This window comes from Hypanus sabinus, unplaced genomic scaffold, assembly GCF_030144855.1.
Source record: "Hypanus sabinus isolate sHypSab1 unplaced genomic scaffold, sHypSab1.hap1 scaffold_202, whole genome shotgun sequence".
NCBI classification, from domain to species: Eukaryota; Metazoa; Chordata; class Chondrichthyes; order Myliobatiformes; family Dasyatidae; genus Hypanus; species Hypanus sabinus.
The window spans coordinates 17,094-41,101 of NW_026780120.1; the positions used below are offsets into that span (position 1 = coordinate 17,094).

Genomic DNA, 24,008 nt, shown 5'->3' on the forward strand with positions numbered 1-24,008 from the left:
CCTCATTCTTCTAAACTCCAGTGAGTACAGGCCCAGAGACATCAAACACTCCTCATACAATGAGATGCCCCCTCATTCTTCTAATCTCCAGTGAGTACAGGCCCGGAGACATCAAACACTCCTCATACAATGAGATGCCCCCTCATTCTTCTAAACTCCAGTGAGTACAGGCCCGGAGACGTCAAACACTCCTCATACAATGAGATGCCCCCTCATTCTTCTAAACTCCAGTGAGTACAGGCCCGGAGACATCAAACACTCCTCATACAATGAGATGCCCCCTCATTCTTCTAAACTCCAGTGAGTACAGGCCCAGAGACATCAAACACTCCTCATACAATGAGATGTCCCCTCATTCTTCTAAACTCCAGCGAGTACAGGCCCAGAGACATCAAACACTCCTCATACAATGAGATGCCCCCTCATTCTTCTGAACTCCAGTGAGTACAGGGCCAGAGACATCAAACACTCCTCATAGAATGAGATGCCCCCTCATTCTTCTACACTCCAGTGAGTACAGGCCCAGAGACATCAAACATTCCTCATACAATGAGATGTCCCCTCATTCTTCTAAACTCCAGTGAGCACAGGCCCAGAGACATCAAACACTCCTCATACAATGAGATGCCCCCTCATTCTTCTAAACTCCAGTGAGTACAGGCCCAGAGACATCAAACACTCATCATACAATGAGATGGCCCCTCATTCTTCTAAATTCCAGTGAGTACTGGCCCAGAGACATCAAACACTCCTCATACAATGAGATCCCTCCTCATTCTTCTAAACTCCAGTGAGTACAGGCCCAGAGACATCAAACACTCCTCAAACAATGAGATCCCCCCCTCATTCTTCTAAACTCCAGTGAGTACAGGCCCAGAGACATCAAACACTCCTCATACAATGAGATCACCCCTCATTCTTCTAAACTCCAGTGAGTACAGGCCCAGAGACATCAAACACTCCTCATACAATGAGATGGCCCCTCATTCTTCTAAATTCCAGTGAGTACTGGCCCAGAGACATCAAACACTCCTCATACAATGAGATCCCTCCTCATTCTTCTAAACTCCAGTGAGTACAGGCCCAGAGACATCAAACACTCCTCAAACAATGAGATCCCCCCCCTCAATCTTCTAAACTCCAGTGAGTACAGGCCCAGAGACATCAAACACTCCTCATACAATGAGATCACCCCTCATTCTTCTAAACTCCAGTGAGTACAGGCCCAGAGACATCAAACAGTCCTCATACAATGAGATGCCCCCTCATTCTTCTAAACTCCAGTGAGTACAGGCCCAGAGACATCAAACACTCCTCATACAATGAGATGCCCCCTCATTCTTCTAAACTCCAGTGAGTACAGGCCCAGAGACATCAAACACTCCTCATACAGTGAGATGCCCCCTCATTCTTCTAAACTCCAGTGAGTACAGGCCCAGAGACATCAAACACTCCTCATACAATGAGATGCCCCCTCATTCTTCTAAACTCCAGTGAGTACAGGCCCAGAGACATCAAACACTCCTCATACAGTGAGATGCCCCCTCATTCTTCTAAACTCCAGTGAGTACAGGCCCAGAGACATCAAACACTCCTCATACAATGAGATGCCCCCTCATTCTTCTAAACTCCAGTGAGTACAGGCCCAGAGACATCAAACACTCCTCATACACTGAGATGCCCCCTCATTCTTCTAAACTCCAGTGAGTAAAGGCCCAGAGACATCAAACACTCCTCATACAATGAGATGCCCCCTCATTCTTCTAAACTCCAGTGAGTACAGGCCCAGAGACATCAAACACTCCTCATACACTGAGATGCCCCCTCATTCTTCTAAACTCCAGTGAGTAAAGGCCCAGAGACATCAAACACTCCTCATACAATGAGATGCCCCCTCATTCTTCTAAACGCCAGTGAGTACAGGCCCAGAGACATCAAACACTCCTCATACACTGAGATGCCCCCTCATTCTTCTAAACTCCAGTGAGTAAAGGCCCAGTGACATCAAAGACTCCTCATACAATGAGATCCCCCCTCATTCTTAACTCCAGTGAGTACAGGCCCATAGACATTTGCTAACCCTTTCATTCTCAGAGTCATCCTCATGAGGTTCTTTGGGGATCCCTGAAACTGCTGATCTCCTGGGACTCTAGAGTAACTTAAAGTTTAATTTTAAACTTTAAAACCAAAAAAAAGGACAGCTGTTGAGCAATGAAGAGGAAATCTGCAGATGTTGTAAATTCAAGCAACACGCACAAAATGCTGGTGGAACACAACAGGCCAGGCAGCATCTGTAGGGAGAGGTGCTGTTGATGTTTCGGGCCGAGACCCTTCGTCAGGACTAACTGAGGGGAAAGATAGTAAGATTTGAAAGTAGTGGGCCGGGGGGGGGGGGGGGGGAAATGCATTGGTATAATGTTACACTTTTTATATATATAATAAAATAATAAAATATATATATAAAATAAGAGATCACAACTCCACTTAAATCATAAAAAAATTTGAAAATTTTATTACATAATGGGAAAAAAACCCACTAAACTAAAGGGGGAAATAAAGGATTGGGCAGCCCATTTGAGGATAAAACTAAAAGAAAAAGGTGAGAAGCATTCTTCCGGTCACCTCCAAACGTTCGCTGAGAGGGAAAGATTTTCCCTATGGAAAATAAAGCAAAATAAGTAAGTAAAAATTAAATCAGATGAAAATATTGGATAAAGGGTCACCAGACTTGCTCAAAATTAAAAGATGTGTCAAACGTCCGGCTTCTAATTTTCTCCAAACTTAAAGATGACATAATGGAAGAGAGCCAGTTAAAAACAGTGGGTGGGTTAGATTCTTTCCAGTATAACAAGATAGCTCTCCTAGCCAGTAAAGTTGAAAAGGCTATCACATGTTGAGCGGAAGCAGACACTCCGCCTGCTTCCTCTGGGATAATCCGAAAAATTGCCGTGAGTGAGTTGGGTTGTAAATCCACACCTGTAACTTTGGATAATATTCTAAACACATCCCTCCAGAAATTATTTAAGTTTGCACAGGACCAAAACAGCTGAGTTTGAATAGCTACCTCTGCATTCCTTCTGTCACAAATAGGGCTTATATTAGAAAAAATATGCGCTGATTTACCTTTGGACATATGGGCCCTGTGTACGATCTTAAACTGAATTAAGGAACGGCGTGCACAGATAGATGAATTATCAACTTGGGTAAGGCTTTTTTAACATGGAAAACTAAAGGAATAAAAAGTCTCTTAGATTTGTCTTTACAAGGTTGTTTATTGTCTTTTTTGCAGTTAATGGATTAAAACGATATCTCTAGTACATATTTTTTTTAGATAATTACAGGTTAGGAATTTTTTAATGTGATTTTCTACTGAATTATCCCTTGGTCTGCCTGTGAAATTTGGTATACGCTATTTTTCAGCTTAAACCATTTCAAAAATGATTCATAGCTATTATTTATAAACAGTTAATAAATGCTCACACGTGAAATTGAGCTTCAACATTCACTTTCAGATGATCATTGGTTATTTTGAACAGTGGAATTAGAATGAGAGTCACTGTCCCCTTTTGTTCCGGAGCCTGATGTTTGGGGGGTAGTAACTGTCCCTGACCCTGCTGGTGTGAGTCCTGAGGCTCCTGTACCTTCTTCCTGATGGCAGCAGTGAGAAAAGAGCGTGGCCTGGGTGGTGAGGATCTCTGATGCTTCCCTGCAACAACGTTTCCTGGAGATGGTTGGGAGGGTTTTACCCGTGATGTACGGGGCCCAATCCACTACCTTTTGTGGGATTTTCCACTCAGAGTCATTGGTGTTCCCGTACCAGGGCGTAACGCAGCCAGTCACCACACTTTCCACCGCACATCTGTAGAAGGTTGCCCAGGTTTTCAATGACATCCCAAACCTCCACAGACTCCTAAGCAAGTAGAGGCACTGTCGTCCTTTCGTAAGCAATAATAGTGACAGCCGGGAATTTAAAGTTACCGACCCTCTCCACCTCTGATGATTACTGGCTCATGGACTTCCCTCTGCTGAAGCCTACAGTCAGTTCCTGTTGGGATTTCTGTTCCCCATTACACGGGGGATGATGTGGGTCAGACCATACGGGGGTCTCTGTGGGTCGTCAGGACCCCTCCGTCAGACTTTGAGGTGCCGGGTGTTTGAGGCAGATGAGGTTCGATCTGACACCTGGAAGGAGGTGTTGGGTTTACCGGCGGTGGGGAGCCAGAGAGGCCGGGGTTGTGTGCCTGCCCCTGCCCCTGGGGAATCAGGGCAGTGGGAAGGAACTGGTTTTTGGGAGGTGCAGGCTTCGTGAGGGCAGGTAAGGAGGGGGTCCTGACAGGGAGTGTGTGGGTCTGTATGTTCGGGGAGTGGGGTGGGTGGGAGTGTGGGTTGTTCTAATGACCCTGTTCCCTCCTCCCCTCCAGAGGTGGTGGTCGCCCCGCCCTCCATCTACCTCAAGTACATCCGGGAAGTGATGGACGCCAAGATCGGAGTGGCTGCTCAGAACTGCTACAAGGTGCCGAGCGGGGCCTTCACCGGGGAGATCAGGTAACCGTCCCTCCGCACTCTGCTACCCCCTCCCTACCTCTCCGTCTGGTCAGACTGACACTCCAAATCCCTTCACCGGGGAGATCAGGTAACCGTCCCTCCGCACTCCGCTACCCCCTCCCTACCTCTCCGTCTGGTCAGACTGACACTCCGAATCCCTTCACCGGGGAGATCAGGTAACCGTCCCTCCGCACTCCGCTACCCCCTCCCTACCTCTCCGTCTGGTCAGACACTCTGAATCCCTTCACCGGGGAGATCAGGTAACCGTCCCTCCGCACTCCACTACCCCCTCCCTACCTCTCCGTCTGGTCAGACACTCCGAATCCCTTCACCGGGGAGATCAGGTAACCGTCCCTCCGCACTCCGCTACCCCCTCCCTACCTCTCCGTCTGGTCAGACACTCCGAATCCCTTCACCGGGGAGATCAGGTAACCGTCCCTCCGCACTCCGCTACCCCCTCCCTACCTCTCCGTCTGGTCAGACTGACACTCCGAATCCCTTCACCGGGGAGATCAGGTAACCGTCCCTCCGCACTCCGCTACCCCCTCCCTACCTCTCCGTCTGGTCAGACACTCCGAATCCCTTCACCGGGGAGATCAGGTAACCGTCCCTCCGCACTCCGCTACCGCCTCCCTACCTCTCCGTCTGGTCAGACACTCCGAATCCCTTCACCGGGGAGATCAGGTAACCGTCCCTCCGCACTCCGCTACCCCCTCCCTACCTCTCCGTCTGGTCAGACTGACACTCCGAATCCCTTCACCGGGGAGATCAGGTAACCGTCCCTCCGCACTCCACTACCCCCTCCCTACCTCTCCGTCTGGTCAGACTGACACTCCGAATCCCTTCACCGGGGAGATCAGGTAACCGTCCCTCCGCACTCCACTACCCCCTCCCTACCTCTCCGTCTGGTCAGACTGACACTCCGAATCCCTTCACCGGGGAGATCAGGTAACCGTCCCTCCGCACTCCACTACCCCCTCCCTACCTCTCCGTCTGGTCAGACTGACACTCCGAATCCCTTCACCGGGGAGATCAGGTAACCGTCCCTCCGCACTCCACTACCCCCTCCCTACCTCTCCGTCTGGTCAGACTGACACTCCGAATCCCTTCACCGGGGAGATCAGGTAACCGTCCCTCCGCACTCCGCTACCCCCTCCCTACCTCTCCGTCTGGTCAGACACTCCGAATCCCTTCACCGGGGAGATCAGGTAACCGTCCCTCCGCACTCCGCTACCGCCTCCCTACCTCTCCGTCTGGTCAGACACTCCGAATCCCTTCACCGGGGAGATCAGGTAACCGTCCCTCCGCACTCCGCTACCCCCTCCCTACCTCTCCGTCTGGTCAGACTGACACTCCGAATCCCTTCACCGGGGAGATCAGGTAACCGTCCCTCCGCACTCCGCTACCCCCTCCCTACCTCTCCGTCAGGTAACCGTCCCTCTCGACTTCTTCTCTGTCTGGTTTGAGGGCACCCAGCTCAATGTTGCATTACCGCCACCTTCTGCTCCAGAGTGTGGGTCAGACGATAGACACACACTCCGAATCCCTTCACCCATTCACGCACACACAGATACACACCCTAATCTACACCTTATCCTTCTTTGGCCATCCTAGTACCCTATTCCTGCTTATCCGTCATATCCTATTAAAAAAAAAGCCCCTGTACCCCTTAAAGTACCTTACCTGTGCCCTCTGACCCATGCCCAGCAACCCTTTTAATGTGAATTCCTGCACCCCCAATTCCCTTAGTTTAATTCTCATCATCTCTCTCTGTATCCCATACTTCCTGCAACTCAGAACTACATGATCTACTGACTCCTCTTCCTGACATTGCTCACACAGTCCTGTCTGGTGTTTCCCTATCAATTTCAGAGTTTGGTTCAGTGCACAGTGCCCCAGCCTTGAGCTAGTGCACACAGTCTCCTCTCTCCTGTATCCACTGCCTACCCGAGCCCCTGCACCCTGTATCTGAGGCGGTACCCTGCCTGGCTCCTTGCTCTTCAACCTGCCCCTCCGCTCGAGGGTGTTCCTGGGAATCGCAGGCTGCAGGATGAAGAGGTAACTACCCGTCTATGACCCGCTGCCCCACCCCAGCGGCACCTGCGACCCTTACCTTGGGACCCCCCAATGGTCTGCTCCCTCTACCCACTCTGGCACCTTTCCCCGCCCGGCTCTCACCCTGGTCCCTGAAGCCCACCGTGTCCGTTGGCGGGAGGATTTTAGGGCCTTCCCTCCCTCCCTCCCTCCCTCCCTCCCTCCACCTTTACCCTCACCTGCCTCTCATTCCTCCCTCAGCCCCGCCATGATCAAGGACTGTGGAGCGGCCTGGGTCGTCCTGGGGCACTCGGAGCGGAGGCACGTCTTTGGAGAGTCAGACGAGGTGAGGAAGGGAGAGGCGCCGGCGGTGGGGAGGGCTGGCGGCCAGCGTGGCCATCAGCAGGGCATCACATACCACTCCAGCCCTTCGAATCAGCCTGTGCTGGGCTCCACATTGGTCACGGTGACACCCCTTCCACACCATCCCCTCACACGCTCCCAGGGTCAGACACAGAGTGAATCTCCCTCCTCACCATCCCATCACACACTCCCGGGGTCAGACACAGAGTGAATCTCCCTCCACACCATCCCATCACACACTCCCAGGGTCAGACACAGAGTGAATCTCCCTCCACTCCGTCCCATCACACTCTCCCGGGGTCAGACACAGAGTGAATCTCCCTCCACACCATCCCATCACACACTCCCAGAGTCAGACACAGAGTGAATCTCCCTCCACACTGTCCCATCACACTCTCCCGGGGTCAGACACAGAGTGAATCTCCCTCCGCACCGTCCCATCACACTCTCCCGGGGTCAGACACAGAGTGAATCTCCCTCCACACCGTCCCATCACACACTCCTGGCGTCAGACACAGAGTGAATCTCCCTCCACACCGTCCCATCACTCACTCCCGGGGTCAGACACAGAGTGAATCTCCCTCCACACCGTCCCATCACACACTCCCGGGGTCAGACACAGAGTGAATCTCCCTCCACACCGTCCCATCACAGACTCCCGGGGTCAGACACAGAGTGAATCTCCCTCCACACCATCCCATCACACACTCCCAGGGTCAGACACAGAGTGAATCTCCCTCCACTCCGTCCCATCACACTCTCCCGGGGTCAGACACAGAGTGAATCTCCCTCCACACCATCCCATCACACACTCCCAGAGTCAGACACAGAGTGAATCTCCCTCCACACTGTCCCATCACACTCTCCCGGGGTCAGACACAGAGTGAATCTCCCTCCGCACCGTCCCATCACACTCTCCCGGGGTCAGACACAGAGTGAATCTCCCGCCACACCATCCCATCACACACTCCCAGAGTCAGACACAGAGTGAATCTCCCTCCACACTGTCCCATCACACTCTCCCGGGGTCAGACACAGAGTGAATCTCCCTCCACACCATCCCATCACACACTTCCAGAGTCAGACACAGAGTGAATCTCCCTCCACACTGTCCCATCACACTCTCCCGGGGTCAGACACAGAGTGAATCTCCCTCCGCACCGTCCCATCACACTCTCCCGGGGTCAGACACAGAGTGAATCTCCCGCCACACCATCCCATCACACACTCCCGGGGTCAGACACAGAGTGAATCTCCCTCCACACCGTCCCATCACAGACTCCCGGGGTCAGACACAGAGTGAATCTCCCTGCACACCGTCCCATCACATACTCCCGGGGTCAGACACAGAGTGAATCTCCCTGCACACCGTCCCATCACACACTCCCGGGGTCAGACACAGAGTGAATCTCCCTGCACACCGTCCCATCACATACTCCCGGGGTCAGACACAGAGTGAATCTACCTCCACATCGTCCCATTACACACTCCCGGGGTCAGACACAGAGTGAATCTCCATCCACACCGTCCCATCACACACTGCCGGGGTCAGACACAGAGTGAATCTCCCTCCACACCGTCCCATCACAGACTCCCGGGGTCAGACACAGAGTGAATCTCCCTCCACACCGTCCCATCATACACTCCCGGGGTCAGACACAGAGTGAAGTTCCCTCCACATTTTGGGTATGAGAGTATAGTGTTCTTCCTCAAGCCCTGGAGTCCGTGGTCACCTCTCAGATGTTAGTACCCTAGTGAAGGCCTGCATGGTCCTGTATTTTGCCTGTGAATGGGACATTTTGGAAACCGGACGGTACAGAGTTGAGGTGAAGGTCTCTGATGGGACTGAACGGTTCCTTGCCATTCCCATGAGTTGGACAGCAGAGTACAGAGTTGAGGTGAAGGTGTCTGATGGGCAATTCTTCACTCAGTGAGGCGGGCACATGGAGTGAGCCACTGTGCTGAATGATGCCGACAGGTTGGCGCGTGAAGCAGGATGTCTGATGCAGGACAAATGCGGACAGCTTGGGGGCACCTTAATTGTCCTGGACGAATTGCTGTCCGTGCTGGGGAACACGGAACATCCTTTGGCACCCCCTGCTGATGGTTGTGCTCAGCTACTTAAGTTTGCAAGCAAGTGCCCGGCTTAGCTTATCCCTTTCGCCTGCACATTGTCCATATCCCTCCACTCCCTACACATTCACGGGCCTCTTTAATGCCTCAATCACATCAGCTGCCTCCCCTGTCTTGGCAGACTATTCCATGTACCCCACTTACTATGTTTAAAAAAGCAAAACCTTGCCCCACCCTTTCACCTTAAATCTCTGCCCTCTGATATTAGCCCCTCCTAAATCTCTGCCCTCTGATATTAGCCCCTCCTAAATCTCTGCCCTCTGATATTAGCCCCTCCTAAATCTCTGCCCTCTGATATTAGCCCCTCCTAAATCTCTGCCCTCTGATATTAGCCCCTCCTAAATCTCTGCCCTCCGATATTAGCCCCTCCTAAATCTCTGCCCTCCGATATTAGCCCCTCCTAAATCTCTGCCCTCCGATATTAGCCCCTCCTAAATCTCTGCCCTCTGATATTTGGTGTTTAGACCCTCAAAGACTAATGCTCCCCCTACTGGATATCAACTCTCTGCCCCTTGCATAAAAAAAGTTTCTCACCTCCATCAGATCACCCCTCAGCCTCGGCCACTCCAGAGAAAATGAAGACTATTTTAAGAATGTGATAACTAGCAGGAGTCGGCCATCCGGCCCGTTGACCCTGTTCTGCCATTCAATAAGATCATGGCTGATCTGGCCATGGACTCGTCTCCTTAATTCCCCCGCCGGCTGGTGGCGTAGTGGCATCGGCTCTGGACTTTGGGGCGGAAGGTCCCGAGTTCGAATCCAGCCGGCTCCCTTGCACACTCTCCATCTGTGCTGGGTTGAACATCGAGCGAGCAACTCAACCTCGGAAAAAAGAAGTTGCCTGCTACAGAAGCATGCACAGCAAAAGAACGTTGTTGGCCTGCGCTCTCTGGTGAGCCGAAAGGCATTCCCTCTCCTCTCTCAATTCCCTGACCATGCAAAACTCTGGGCAGAGAATTCCAGACACTTGTCCAGCCCCGATCCCGGAAGCTTTCTGCAGACCCTCTTCAAAGCAAAAGTAGTGCGCCAGGACAGGGGAGGCAGCTGATGCGATTGAGGCGTTAAGTGGCCCGTGAATGCGTAGGGAGTGGAGGGATATGGACAATGTGCAGGCGAAAGGGATAAGCTAAGCCGGGCATTTGCTTGCAAACTTTAAAATGTAATGGTGGGGGTTGTGACCTGGACCGAGTGTGGATGTCCAGTATAGCCTAACTGAAGAGCATAAAGCTGCACCACGCTTTGAGTGTCTGGACTTGTGAAGGTGTTATCGACCTTTCAGGGAGCTGTGGGCCGGGGGTGGGGGGAGAGGAAATCGGAACGGGAGGGAAGATGCGAGAGTCAGGCGGGTTGGAGATGGGGACGACAGTTCCGATAAGGAAGGGAGGTCGGGATACAGCCCGCAGAAGGAAGGTGAGGTGTGGGCCGGGGGTGGGGGGAGAGGAAATCGGAACGGGAGGGAAGATGCGAGAGTCAGGCGGGTTGGAGATGGGGACGACAGTTCCGATAAGGAAGGGAGGTCGGGATACAGCCCGCAGAAGGAAGGTGAGGTGTGGGCCGGGGGTGGGGGGAGAGGAAATCGGAACGGGAGGGAAGATGCGAGTCAGGCGGGTTGGAGATGGGGACGACAGTTCCGATAAGGAAGGGAGGTCGGGATACAGCCCGCGGAAGGAAGGTGAGGTGTGGGCGGGGGGTGGGGGCAGAGGAAATCGGAACGGGAGGGAAGATGCGAGAGTCAGGCGGGTTGGAGATGGGGACGACAGTTCCGATAAGGAAGGGAGGTCGGGATACAGCCCGCGGAAGGAAGGTGAGGTGTGGGCCGGGGGTGGGGGCAGAGGAAATCGGAACGGGAGGGAAGATGCGAGAGTCAGGCGGGTTGGAGATGGGGACGACAGTTCCGATAAGGAAGGGAGGTCGGGATACAGCCCGCGGAAGGAAGGTGAGGTGTGGGCCGGGGGTGGGGTGACCTGCTTGCCCGGCTGACCCTTGCCCTCCGGGACCCTGCAGCTGATTGGACAGAAGGTTAGCCACGCCCTGGCCGAGGGCCTGGGGGCCATCGCCTGCGTGGGGGAGAAGCTGGATGAGAGGGAGGCAGGCTCCACTGAGAAGGTCGTGTTCGAGCAGACCAAGGTCATTGCCGGTGAGTGGCGGGGGGGGGGCTGAGGGCGTGAAGGGGTGGGTTGGGGGAGTATCAGGCAAGTGTCTGGAATGGTTTGACAAAGGGAGCGGAGGGGACTCTGGGTGAGGGGTGGTGGCAACGAGAGGGAGTTGAGTGGGGTTGGGGCGAGGGGTTAGGGAAAAGGGAGTGTTAAGGCAAGTTGGGGAGGGACAGGGCTGGGGAGACACTGGACCGGAGGGGACATTCAGGTGAGGGATCGGAGTTTGGGATGCTTTGACAGGGAGAGTGGAGGGAACGGTGGGAATGAGAGGGTGGGGTGTGTGGGAGGAAGGAGGTGCTACAGGGGGTGGTTGGAAGCAGGATGGTCTTGGGGGGGTGTCTGGGGTGGGTTAACTGAGGGAGGGGGAGGGCTTGGGGGACAGCAGTGGGAATGAGAGGGTGGGGTGTGTGGGAGGAAGGAAGTGCTCCAGGGGGTGGTTGGAAGCAGGATGGTCTTGGGGGGGTGTCTGGGGTGGGTTAACTGAGGGAGGGGGAGGGCTTGGGGGACAGCAGTGGGAATGAGAGGGTGGGGTGTGTGGGAGGAAGGAGGTGCTACAGGGGGTGTTTGGAAGCAGGATGGTCTGGGGTGGGTTAACTGAGGGAGGAGGAGGGCTTGGGGGACAGCAGTGGGAATGAGAGGGTGGGGTGTGTGGGAGGAAGGAAGTGCTCCAGGGGGTGGTTGGAAGCAGGATGGTCTTGGGGGGGTGTCTGGGGTGGGTTAACTGAGGGAGGGGGAGGGCTTGGGGGACAGCAGTGGGAATGAGAGGGTGGGGTGTGTGGGAGGAAGGAAGTGCTCCAGGGGGTGTTTGGAAGCAGGATGGTCTGGGGTGGGTTAACTGAGGGAGGAGGAGGGCTTGGGGGACAGCGGTGGGAATGAGAGGGTGAGGTGAGTGGGAGGGGGGGACTCTACGCTGGGTGGAGTGGCACTGACTCCTCTGCCCTCCGCTCCACAGCCAACGTGAAGGACTGGTCGAAGGTGGTTCTCGCCTATGAACCCGTCTGGGCCATTGGAACCGGCAAGACGGCCACTCCTCAGCAGGTAAGTAAGGGGGTCGTGTGGGTGGTGACCCGGGGTGTGGGGGTGTGCAGGGAGTCCTGGTCCGTCCGGTGACCTTCCACCTCTGACCCCCGCAGGCGCAGGAGATCCACGAGAAGATGAGGAAGTGGCTGAAGGAGAATGTGGGCGAGGCCGTGGCCTCCAGTGTCCGCATTATCTACGGAGGTGAGTGGGTTTCCCCCTCAATCCCGTCCCCCTCTGCCCCGGAGAGACCTCACCTGTATTTACCCGGGAGATGGACGTGGTGGTGTATGGGAGGCTGGCAAAGCAGCAGATTACAGAGGAGGTGCTGAGTCCCCGGGGTCTGGCAGGGGGTTCCGTCAGACCTCGTGGGAGGCAAGGGCAGAAATTGCCGGGGCATGAGCAGAGGTACCTCAATCATCGTGGGGGACACTGGGTATTAGAGGATACCTAGTATTCTGCAGGTATCAGCTGGTGAACCTGACGTTAGTGGTGGGAAAGATATGACAGGGTATTCTAAAGGACTGGAAATAGGAGTGTTTGGATAGGCAGGGGCTGGCTGGAGACGGTCAGCGGGGCTGTGTGTGTGTGGTGGGTCACAATGTTAAGTTTTTCGAGGGAGCTGCCAGGAAAGTGGAGGCGGTCCCCACTGGACTTCAGGTCTTTCAGGATGAGGAAGTAAATTGGATGAGACCTTGGCTCTGTGGGAGATGCCAGAGAGTGCGAGTAGATTGTCATCGCCTGTGAGGAGTGGAGTGGAGTGCCGGGTTCTTTGTTTGCCATCTGTATGGAGGGGGTGGATGACAATATGGTTAACTGGGTGGGCAAAGCCCCTCACTGGGGTTACAGGAGACGGGGGGGGGGATGATCAGAGCTCGCAGTGGGATCGGTGACGGGTCAACTGGGTGGGCAAAGCCCCTCACTGGGGTTACAGGAGACAGAGGGGGGGATGATCAGAGCTCGCAGTGGGATCGCTGACGGGTTAACTGGGTGGGCAAAGCCCCTCACTGGGGTTACAGGAGACAGAGGGGGGGATGATCAGAGCTCGCAGTGGGATCGCTGACGGGTCAACTGGGTGGGCAAAGCCCCTCACTGGGGTTACAGGAGACAGAGGGGGGGATGATCAGAGCTCGCAGTGGGATCGCTGACGGGTCAACTGGGTGGGCAAAGCCCCTCACTGGGGTTACAGGAGACGGGGGGGGGGATGATCAGAGCTCGCAGTGGGATCGGTGACGGGTCAACTGGGTGGGCAAAGCCCCTCACTGGGGTTACAGGAGACAGAGAGGGGGATGATCAGAGCTCGCAGTGGGATCGGTGACGGGTTAACTGGGTGGGCAAAGCCCCTCACTGGGGTTACAGGAGACAGAGAGGGGGATGATCAGAGCTCGCAGTGGGATCGCTGACGGGTCAACTGGGTGGGCAAAGCCCCTCACTGGGGTTACAGGAGACAGGGGGGGATGATCAGAGCTCGCAGTGGGATCGCTGACGGGTCAACTGGGTGGGCAAAGCCCCTCACTGGGGTTACAGGAGACGGGGGGGGGATGATCAGAGCTCGCAGTGGGATCGGTGACGGGTCAACTGGGTGGGCAAAGCCCCTCACTGGGGTTACAGGAGACAGAGGGGGGGATGATCAGAGCTCGCAGTGGGTTCGCTGACGGGTCAACTGGGTGGGCAAAGACCCTCACTGGGGTTACAGGAGACAGAGAGGGGGATGATCAGAGCTCGCAGTGGGATCGGTGACGGGTCAACTGGGTGGGCAAAGCGCCTCACTGGGGTTACAGGAGACAGAGAGGGGAATGATCAGAGCTCGCAGTGGGATCGCTGACGATATGGTTAACTGGGTGGGCAAAGCCCCTCACTGGGGTTACAGGAGACAGAGGGGGGGATGATCAGAGCTCGCAGTGGGATCGCTGACGGGTCAACTGGGTGGGCAAAGCCCCTCACTGGGGTTACAGGAGACAGAGGGGGGGATGATCAGAGCTCGCAGTGGGTTCGCTGACGGGTCAACTGGGTGGGCAAAGCCCCTCACTGGGGTTACAGGAGACAGAGGGGGGGATGATCAGAGCTCGCAGTGGGATCGGTGACGGGTCAACTGGGTGGGCAAAGCCTCTCACTGGGGTTACAGGAGACAGGGGGGGATGATCAGAGCTCGCAGTGGGATCGGTGACGGGTCAACTGGGTGGGCAAAGCCCCTCACTGGGGTTACAGGAGACAGAGAGGGGGATGATCAGAGCTCGCAGTGGGATCGCTGACGGGTTAACTGGGTGGGCAAAGCCCCTCACTGGGGTTACAGGAGACAGAGAGGGGGATGATCAGAGCTCGCAGTGGGTTCGCTGACGGGTCAACTGGGTGGGCAAAGCCCCTCACTGGGGTTACAGGAGACAGAGGGGGGGATGATCAGAGCTCGCAGTGGGATCGCTGACGGGTCAACTGGGTGGGCAAAGCCCCTCACTGGGGTTACAGGAGACAGAGAGGGGGATGATCAGAGCTCGCAGTGGGATCGCTGATGGGTTAACTGGGTGGGCAAAGCCCCTCACTGGGGTTACAGGAGACGGAGGGGGGGATGATCAGAGCTCGCAGTGGGATCGGTGACGGGTTAACTGGGTGGGCAAAGCCCCTCACTGGGGTTACAGGAGACAGAGAGGGGGATGATCAGAGCTCGCAGTGGGATCGCTGATGGGTTAACTGGGTGGGCAAAGCCCCTCACTGGGGTTACAGGAGACGGGGGGGGGATGATCAGAGCTCGCAGTGGGATCGGTGACGGGTCAACTGGGTGGGCAAAGCCCCTCACTGGGGTTACAGGAGACAGGGGGGGAGATGATCAGAGCTCGCAGTGGGTTCGCTGACGGGTCAACTGGGTGGGCAAAGCCCCTCACTGGGGTTACAGGAGACAGAGAGGGGGATGATCAGAGCTCGCAGTGGGATCGCTGACGGGTCAACTGGGTGGACAAAGCCCCTCACTGGGGTTACAGGAGACAGAGAGGGGGATGATCAGAGCTCGCAGTGGGATCGCTGACGGGTTAACTGGGTGGGCAAAGCCCCTCACTGGGGTTACAGGAGACAGAGAGGGGGATGATCAGAGCTCGCAGTGGGATCGCTGACGGGTTAACTGGGTGGGCAAAGCCCCTCACTGGGGTTACAGGAGACAGAGAGGGGGATGATCAGAGCTCGCAGTGGGATCGCTGATGGGTTAACTGGGTGGGCAAAGCCCCTCACTGGGGTTACAGGAGATAGAGAGGGGGATGATCAGAGCTCGCAGTGGGATCGCTGACGATATGGTTAACTGGGTGGGCAAAGCCCCTCACTGGGGTTACAGGAGACAGAGGGGGGGATGATCAGAGCTCGCAGTGGGTTCGCTGACGGGTCAACTGGGTGGGCAAAGACCCTCACTGGGGTTACAGGAGACAGAGAGGGGGATGATCAGAGCTCGCAGTGGGATCGCTGACGGGTTAACTGGGTGGGCAAAGCCCCTCACTGGGGTTACAGGAGACAGAGAGGGGGATGATCAGAGCTCGCAGTGGGATCGCTGACGGGTCAACTGGGTGGGCAAAGCCCCTCACTGGGGTTACAGGAGACAGAGAGGGGGATGATCAGAGCTCGCAGTGGGATCGCTGACGGGTTAACTGGGTGGGCAAAGCCCCTCACTGGGGTTACAGGAGACAGAGAGGGGGATGATCAGAGCTCGCAGTGGGATCGCTGACGGGTTAACTGGGTGGGCAAAGCCCCTCACTGGGGTTACAGGAGACGGGGGGGGGATGATCAGAGCTTGCAGTGGGTTCGCTGACGGGTCAACTGGGTGGGCAAAGCCCCTCACTGGGGTTACAGGAGACAGGGGGGGAGATGATCAGAGCTCGCAGTGGGATCGGTGACGGGTCAACTGGGTGGGCAAAGCCCCTCACTGGGGTTACAGGAGACAGAGAGGGGGATGATCAGAGCTTGCAGTGGGTTCGCTGACGGGTCAACTGGGTGGGCAAAGCCCCTCACTGGGGTTACAGGAGACAGAGGGGGGGATGATCAGAGCTCGCAGTGGGATCGGTGACGGGTCAACTGGGTGGGCAAAGCCCCTCACTGGGGTTACAGGAGACGGGGGGGGGATGATCAGAGCTTGCAGTGGGTTCGCTGACGGGTCAACTGGGTGGGCAAAGCCCCTCACTGGGGTTACAGGAGATAGAGAGGGGGATGATCAGAGCTCGCAGTGGGATCGCTGATGGGTTAACTGGGTGGGCAAAGCCCCTCACTGGGGTTACAGGAGACAGAGAGGGGGATGATCAGAGCTTGCAGTGGGATCGCTGACGGGTTAACTGGGTGGGCAAAGCCCCTCACTGGGGTTACAGGAGACAGAGAGGGGGATGATCAGAGCTTGCAGTGGGTTCGCTGACGGGTCAACTGGGTGGGCAAAGCCCCTCACTGGGGTTACAGGAGACAGAGGGGGGGATGATCAGAGCTCACAGTGGGATCACTGACGGGTCAACTGGGTGGGCAAAGCCCCTCACTGGGGTTACAGGAGACAGAGAGGGGGATGATCAGAGCTCGCAGTGGGATCGCTGACGATATGGTTAACTGGGTGGGCAAAGCCCCTCACTGGGGTTACAGGAGACAGAGAGGGGGATGATCAGAGCTCGCAGTGGGTTCGCTGACGGGTCAACTGGGTGGGCAAAGCCCCTCACTGGGGTTACAGGAGACAGAGGGGGGGATGATCAGAGCTCGCAGTGGGATCGCTGACGGGTCAACTGGGTGGGCAAAGCCCCTCACTGGGGTTACAGGAGACAGAGAGGGGGATGATCAGAGCTCGCAGTGGGATCGCTGATGGGTTAACTGGGTGGGCAAAGCCCCTCACTGGGGTTACAGGAGACGGGGGGGGGATGATCAGAGCTCGCAGTGGGATCGGTGACGGGTTAACTGGGTGGGCAAAGCCCCTCACTGGGGTTACAGGAGACAGAGAGGGGGATGATCAGAGCTCGCAGTGGGATCGCTGATGGGTTAACTGGGTGGGCAAAGCCCCTCACTGGGGTTACAGGAGACGGGGGGGGGGATGATCAGAGCTCGCAGTGGGATCGGTGACGGGTCAACTGGGTGGGCAAAGCCCCTCACTGGGGTTACAGGAGACAGGGGGGGAGATGATCAGAGCTCGCAGTGGGTTCGCTGACGGGTCAACTGGGTGGGCAAAGCCCCTCACTGGGGTTACAGGAGACAGAGAGGGGGATGATCAGAGCTCGCAGTGGGATCGCTGACGGGTCAACTGGGTGGGCAAAGCCCCTCACTGGGGTTACAGGAGACAGAGAGGGGGATGATCAGAGCTCGCAGTGGGATCGCTGACGGGTTAACTGGGTGGGCAAAGCCCCTCACTGGGGTTACAGGAGACAGAGAGGGGGATGATCAGAGCTCGCAGTGGGATCGCTGACGGGTTAACTGGGTGGGCAAAGCCCCTCACTGGGGTTACAGGAGACAGAGAGGGGGATGATCAGAGCTCGCAGTGGGATCGCTGATGGGTTAACTGGGTGGGCAAAGCCCCTCACTGGGGTTACAGGAGATAGAGAGGGGGATGATCAGAGCTCGCAGTGGGATCGCTGACGATATGGTTAACTGGGTGGGCAAAGCCCCTCACTGGGGTTACAGGAGACAGAGGGGGGGATGATCAGAGCTCGCAGTGGGTTCGCTGACGGGTCAACTGGGTGGGCAAAGACCCTCACTGGGGTTACAGGAGACAGAGAGGGGGATGATCAGAGCTCGCAGTGGGATCGCTGACGGGTTAACTGGGTGGGCAAAGCCCCTCACTGGGGTTACAGGAGACGGGGGGGGGGGATGATCAGAGCTCGCAGTGGGATCGGTGACGGGTCAACTGGGTGGGCAAAGACCCTCACTGGGGTTACAGGAGACAGAGGGGGGGATGATCAGAGCTCGCAGTGGGATCGGTGACGGGTCAACTGGGTGGGCAAAGCCCCTCACTGGGGTTACAGGAGACAGAGAGGGGGATGATCAGAGCTCGCAGTGGGATCGCTGACGGGTCAACTGGGTGGGCAAAGCCCCTCACTGGGGTTACAGGAGACAGAGGGGGGGATGATCAGAGCTCGCAGTGGGATCGCTGACGGGTTAACTGGGTGGGCAAAGACCCTCACTGGGGTTACAGGAGACAGAGAGGGGGATGATCAGAGCTCGCAGTGGGATCGCTGACGGGTTAACTGGGTGGGCAAAGCCCCTCACTGGGGTTACAGGAGACAGAGAGGGGGATGATCAGAGCTCGCAGTGGGATCGCTGACGGGTCAACTGGGTGGGCAAAGCCCCTCACTGGGGTTACAGGAGACAGAGAGGGGGATGATCAGAGCTCGCAGTGGGATCGCTGACGGGTTAACTGGGTGGGCAAAGCCCCTCACTGGGGTTACAGGAGACGGGGGGGGGATGATCAGAGCTTGCAGTGGGTTCGCTGACGGGTCAACTGGGTGGGCAAAGCCCCTCACTGGGGTTACAGGAGACGGGGGGAGATGATCAGAGCTCGCAGTGGGATCGGTGACGGGTCAACTGGGTGGGCAAAGCCCCTCACTGGGGTTACAGGAGACAGAGGGGGGGATGATCAGAGCTCGCAGTGGGATCGGTGACGGGTCAACTGGGTGGGCAAAGCCCCTCACTGGGGTTACAGGAGACAGAGAGGGGGATGATCAGAGCTTGCAGTGGGTTCGCTGACGGGTCAACTGGGTGGGCAAAGCCCCTCACTGGGGTTACAGGAGACAGAGGGGGGGATGATCAGAGCTCACAGTGGGATCACTGACGGGTCAACTGGGTGGGCAAAGCCCCTCACTGGGGTTACAGGAGACAGAGAGGGGGATGATCAGAGCTCGCAGTGGGATCGCTGACGATATGGTTAACTGGGTGGGCAAAGCCCCTCACTGGGGTTACAGGAGACAGGGGGGGATGATCAGAGCTCGCAGTGGGTTCGCTGACGGGTCAACTGGGTGGGCAAAGACCCTCACTGGGGTTACAGGAGACAGAGAGGGGGATGATCAGAGCTCGCAGTGGGATCGCTGACGGGTTAACTGGGTGGGCAAAGCCCCTCACTGGGGTTACAGGAGACAGAGGGGGGGATGATCAGAGCTCGCAGTGGGTTCGCTGATGGGTTAACTGGGTGGGCAAAGCCCCTCACTGGGGTTACAGGAGACAGAGGGGGGGATGATCAGAGCTCGCAGTGGGTTCGCTGACGGGTCAACTGGGTGGGCAAAGCCCCTCACTGGGGTTACAGGAGACGGAGGGGGGGATGATCAGAGCTCGCAGTGGGATCGCTGACGATATGGTTAACTGGGTGGGCAAAGCCCCTCACTGGGGTTACAGGAGACAGAGAGGGGGATGATCAGAGCTCGCAGTGGGATCGCTGACGATATGGAAAGACGGCAGACGGGATTGAAAGCAGATGAGCTGAAGGTGTTGTGGTTTGGTAGGACGGGCCAGGGTGGGTCTGACACAGTGAGTGGCCGGGCACTGAGGAGTGTGGTAGAAGAACGGGGTACTTCGGAAGTAGTGCCACAGGTAGATAGGGCTGCACTGAAAACTTCTGCCCCATTGGCCTTAATGAATAAAAGTGTTGTACAGGAGATGGGACATTGTTTTGATGATCTACAAGATGCCGGAGTGCTGGACTCAGCTTCGATTTCACTATTTAAAAGTAATTCGGATAGGTACCTGTATGGGAAGGATGCAGTCAGAGCTCAGATAAATAGTTAGTAGTTAGGCATGGACTAATTTACTTAACCCCTCTCCCGGCTGGTACATTAACAACCCCCCCCCGTATATGAACACCTCCTCTCCCAGACCGAGTCATTAACCCTCTGTCTGTCTCACAGGTTCAGTGACAGCGGCCACATGTAAGGAATTGGCCGGGATGCCCGATGTGGACGGATTTCTGGTGGGTGGGGCTTCGCTCAAACCCGAGTTCCTGGAGATCATCAAAGCGAAGCAGAAGTAGAGGAGGACCTGAGACCAGCGGCGCCGTCCAGGCCCTACCCCCGCGGGGGAGACTGGATCCTCCCCTGTGCCGGGGGAGTGCCGAGCAGAGGGGGGCCTCCCTGGCAGCGGACCCCACCCCTGTGTGCCCTCTGACCTTGTGATGTTACGCCACCACTTAAATGTGTAGAGACTCCGATACGTGACTGCTGAGTGTTTATTTAACCCCACCCCTGGGGTAATGGAGAGGGGGAGGGGGAAGGACTCTTGGGTGGGGTGTCAGACTCGTTCACTGAGGGAGAGATTCTTGATTCGGTCACCCGCTCCTGTCACCGCTCACAGGCCTGGCAGCGAGGCAGGGGGAACCATCTGGGAGGGTGCTGGATGACGGTCTGTAAACCTCCAGCTCCCAAATAATCAGGAATTAAACTGGCATTGCAAAACGAGAAGAGCAGTGCTCAGTGTCCTGGCGCCTTGTCAGGTCGGTTTATTGTTGACGTGTACCGAGATACAGTGACAATCTTGTCTTGTATATCGTTCACACAGATCACATCATTACACAGTGTATTGAGGCAGAACAAGGTGAAACAATAACAGAATTGGAATTGGTTTATTATTGTTGACGTGTATCGAGATACAGTGACAATCTTGTCTTGTATATTGTTCACACAGATCACATCATTACACAGTGTATTGAGGCAGAACAAGGTCAAACAATATCAGAATTGGAATTGGTTTATTATTGTTGACGTGTACCGAGATACAGTGACAATCGTGTCTTGTATATCGTTCACACAGATCACATCATTACACAGTGTATTGAGGTGGAACAAGGTCAAACAATAACAGAATTGGAATTGGTTTATTATTGTTGGTGTGTATCGAGATACAGTGACAATCTTGTCTTGTATATCGTTCACACAGATCACATCATTACACAGTGTATTGAGGCAGATCAAGGTGAACAATAACAGAATGCAGAATAGAGTGTCACAGCGACAGAGAGAGTGCCGAGCAGGCAGACAGGTACGAGGTCATAATGGGGTAGATTGTGAGGTCAAGTGCTTAGCTTTTCGTATTAAGGGACGTTCTTACATCAGAATCTCACAGAACATACTCAATGTTCTTTTAACACTGGGGTAGAAGCTGTCCTTGAGCCTGGTGGGACGAATTATCAGACTTCTATATCTACTGCCCGATGGGAGGGGGAGGTATGAGCGTGGGTGGGGGTTTTTGATTCACCGAGGCAGTAGGTAGAGTCCATGGAGGGGAGGTAACCTCACCATCTTTCCAGTAACCTCTCAGTGACAGGAGGGGCAGGTTGCTGTACCGAGCTCACTCCTTGGGGGCTGCGCGGGTTGCTGATGGCAGTCCACAGGTTATCCCCGTGGTCATGGGGGAGGGGGTGATGGTGGTGCATTGGCTCGTTAGGGAGGGGACCTCTCGGTGAATACAGCTCCTTGTGCTTGAGGGAGGAGGTGCTGTGACCGTTCACTCCGGCTGATCGCCGTGTCCACCTTGCCCCAGTGCCGAGCGGAGGGCTGGTCCTGCTCTGGCAGCTCCCCATGCACCACCTGTCGGGGTATCCACTCTCGTGGGGTCCTCATTGACCGGAATATCAGCTGGAACGACCCTGCAGACCCCGTGGCCACAGGAGCTGGTTCGACGTTGGGGATCCTGTGGTGAGGGGCTCATCACCCCACTCCCCACATCCCAAGGCCTTCCCACCTTCTACAACTCAACCGCACAGGGACTGTCCCAGTTATCCAGGTCCCAACATCCACGTTAACTTCCCAGGCCTTCCCACCTTTTACAACTCAACCGCACAGGGACTGTCCCAGTTATCCAGGTCCCAACATCCACGTTAACTTCCCAGGCCTTCCCACCTTTTACAACTCAACCGCACAGGGACTGTCCCAGTTATCCAGGTCCCAACATCCACGTTAACTTCCCAGGCTTTCCCACCTTTTACAACTCAACCGCACAGGGACTGTCCCAGTTATGCAGGTCCCAACATCCACGTTAACTTCCCAGGCCTTCCCACCTTTTACAACTCAACCGCACAGGGACTGTCCCAGTTATCCAGGTCCCAACATCCACTACGTTACATTCCCACTGTGCACAGGTCCGGCCTCTCGGCTGTCATTCCAAAGACTGGCAGCAAGTTCGACAGCACCCAAGACAAAGCTGCTCAGAGCCCACCCCCTACAATTTCAACATGCACTCCCTCCCTCCCTCCGCCAACTACAGTGAGAGGCAAAATGTACTGTGGTTCCCCACCCAGAGTACTTCGACACTTCTCCTACATCCCCACCTCTCCCAGTGAGAGGGACAGGACAGGCGGTGTGGTTCCCCACCCAGAGTACTTCACCGACACTTCTCCCACATCCCCACCTCTCCCAGTGAGAGGGACAGGACAGGCGGTGTGGTTCCCCACCCAGAGTACTTCAATGACACTTCTCCCATATCCCCACCTCTCCCAGTGAGAGGGACAGGACAGGCGGTGTGGTTCCCCACCCGGAATACTTCACCGACACTTCTCCCACATCCCCACCTCTCCCAGTGAGAGGGACAGGACAGGCGGTGTGGTTCCCCACCCAGAATACTTCACCGACACTTCTCCCACATCCCCACCTCTCCCAGTGAGAGGGACAGGACAGGCGGTGTGGTTCCCCACCCAGAGTACTTCAATGACACTTCTCCCATATCCCCACCTCTCCCAGTGAGAGGGACAGGACAGGCGGTGTGGTTCCCCACCCGGAATACTTCACCGACACTTCTCCCACATCCCCACCTCTCCCAGTGAGAGGGACAGGACAGGCGGTGTGGTTCCCCACCCGGAATACTTCACCGACACTTCTCCCACATCCCCACCTCTCCCAGTGAGAGGGACAGGACAGGCGGTGTGGTTCACCACCCAGAGTACTTCAACGACACTTCTCCCACATCCCCACCTCTCCCAGTGAGAGGGACAGGACAGGCGGTGTGGTTCCCCACCCGGAATACTTCACCGACACTTCTCCCACATCCCCACCTCTCCCAGTGAGAGGGACAGGACAGGCGGTGTGGTTCCCCACCCGGAATACTTCACCGACACTTCTCCCACCGATGGGGAGAAGTCATGTGGGGCAGAGCCCTCCACCCCAGCCTGGCCCCTGGGGACGATACCACCACTCAGAATAGCTGCACTGAGAGCACCGCAGGAGGGGAGAGAGCCAGAGGAACTCGGCGTTGGGAGCGGAGACGGAGAGGTGCCTTTAGATGCGGGGAAATGTTTCACAGTCCGGTGGAGGATGCAATTTAAGTTTTACCCGGTCACTTCAAATCTCTCCCAGTATTTTTACACTCGCCTATCCTATGGCTATCTATCTTATCAACGGCCCTCAGGATCTTACAAATCTCTGTCGGAGCATAAGACAAGGAGACAGAATTGGGCCCATCGAGTCTGCTCTGCACTCCAGTCAGCCCCATTCTCCTGCCCTTCTCCCTCTTGCCTTTAACACCCTTACTAATCGAGAGCCTAACAAACTGCTTTAAATATAGCCAGTGGTTTGAGCTCCACAGCTGCCTGTGGCGATGATTTCTGCAGAATCGCCACCCCTGGCTAAAGGGGTGCTGAGGTTGTGCCCTGTGGTCCTCGGCCTCCCCACGAAAGGAAACACTGAGGCCTGCCAACATTCGATAGTGCAATGAGATTCCCCCCTCACTCTTCTCGACTCCAGGGAGTACAGGGCCAGGGCTGTCAAGCACGTCAGACTTTGAGCTTCGGCCAGCGACCAGTCAGGATATCGGGAATTTGGAGAGGAGGGGGCACCAAGCAAGCCCACTGCC

General features: G+C 55.9%; 1 protein-coding gene across 1 annotated transcript in view; it reads left to right on the plus strand.

The window, feature by feature from the left end:
* Nucleotides 1–20,376, plus strand: part of LOC132387604 (triosephosphate isomerase-like) — a 36,969-nt gene extending 16,593 nt beyond the window's left edge. Inside the window, exons 2-7 of the mRNA XM_059959977.1 lie at nucleotides 4,422–4,545; nucleotides 6,841–6,925; nucleotides 11,080–11,212; nucleotides 12,184–12,269; nucleotides 12,365–12,452; nucleotides 20,078–20,376. Of these exons, the coding sequence (XP_059815960.1) occupies nucleotides 4,422–4,545; nucleotides 6,841–6,925; nucleotides 11,080–11,212; nucleotides 12,184–12,269; nucleotides 12,365–12,452; nucleotides 20,078–20,199 (638 nt within the window). The 3' untranslated portion in view covers nucleotides 20,200–20,376. The remainder of the gene's footprint in view (nucleotides 1–4,421; nucleotides 4,546–6,840; nucleotides 6,926–11,079; nucleotides 11,213–12,183; nucleotides 12,270–12,364; nucleotides 12,453–20,077) is intronic.
* Nucleotides 20,377–24,008: the final 3,632 nt, after the last annotated feature.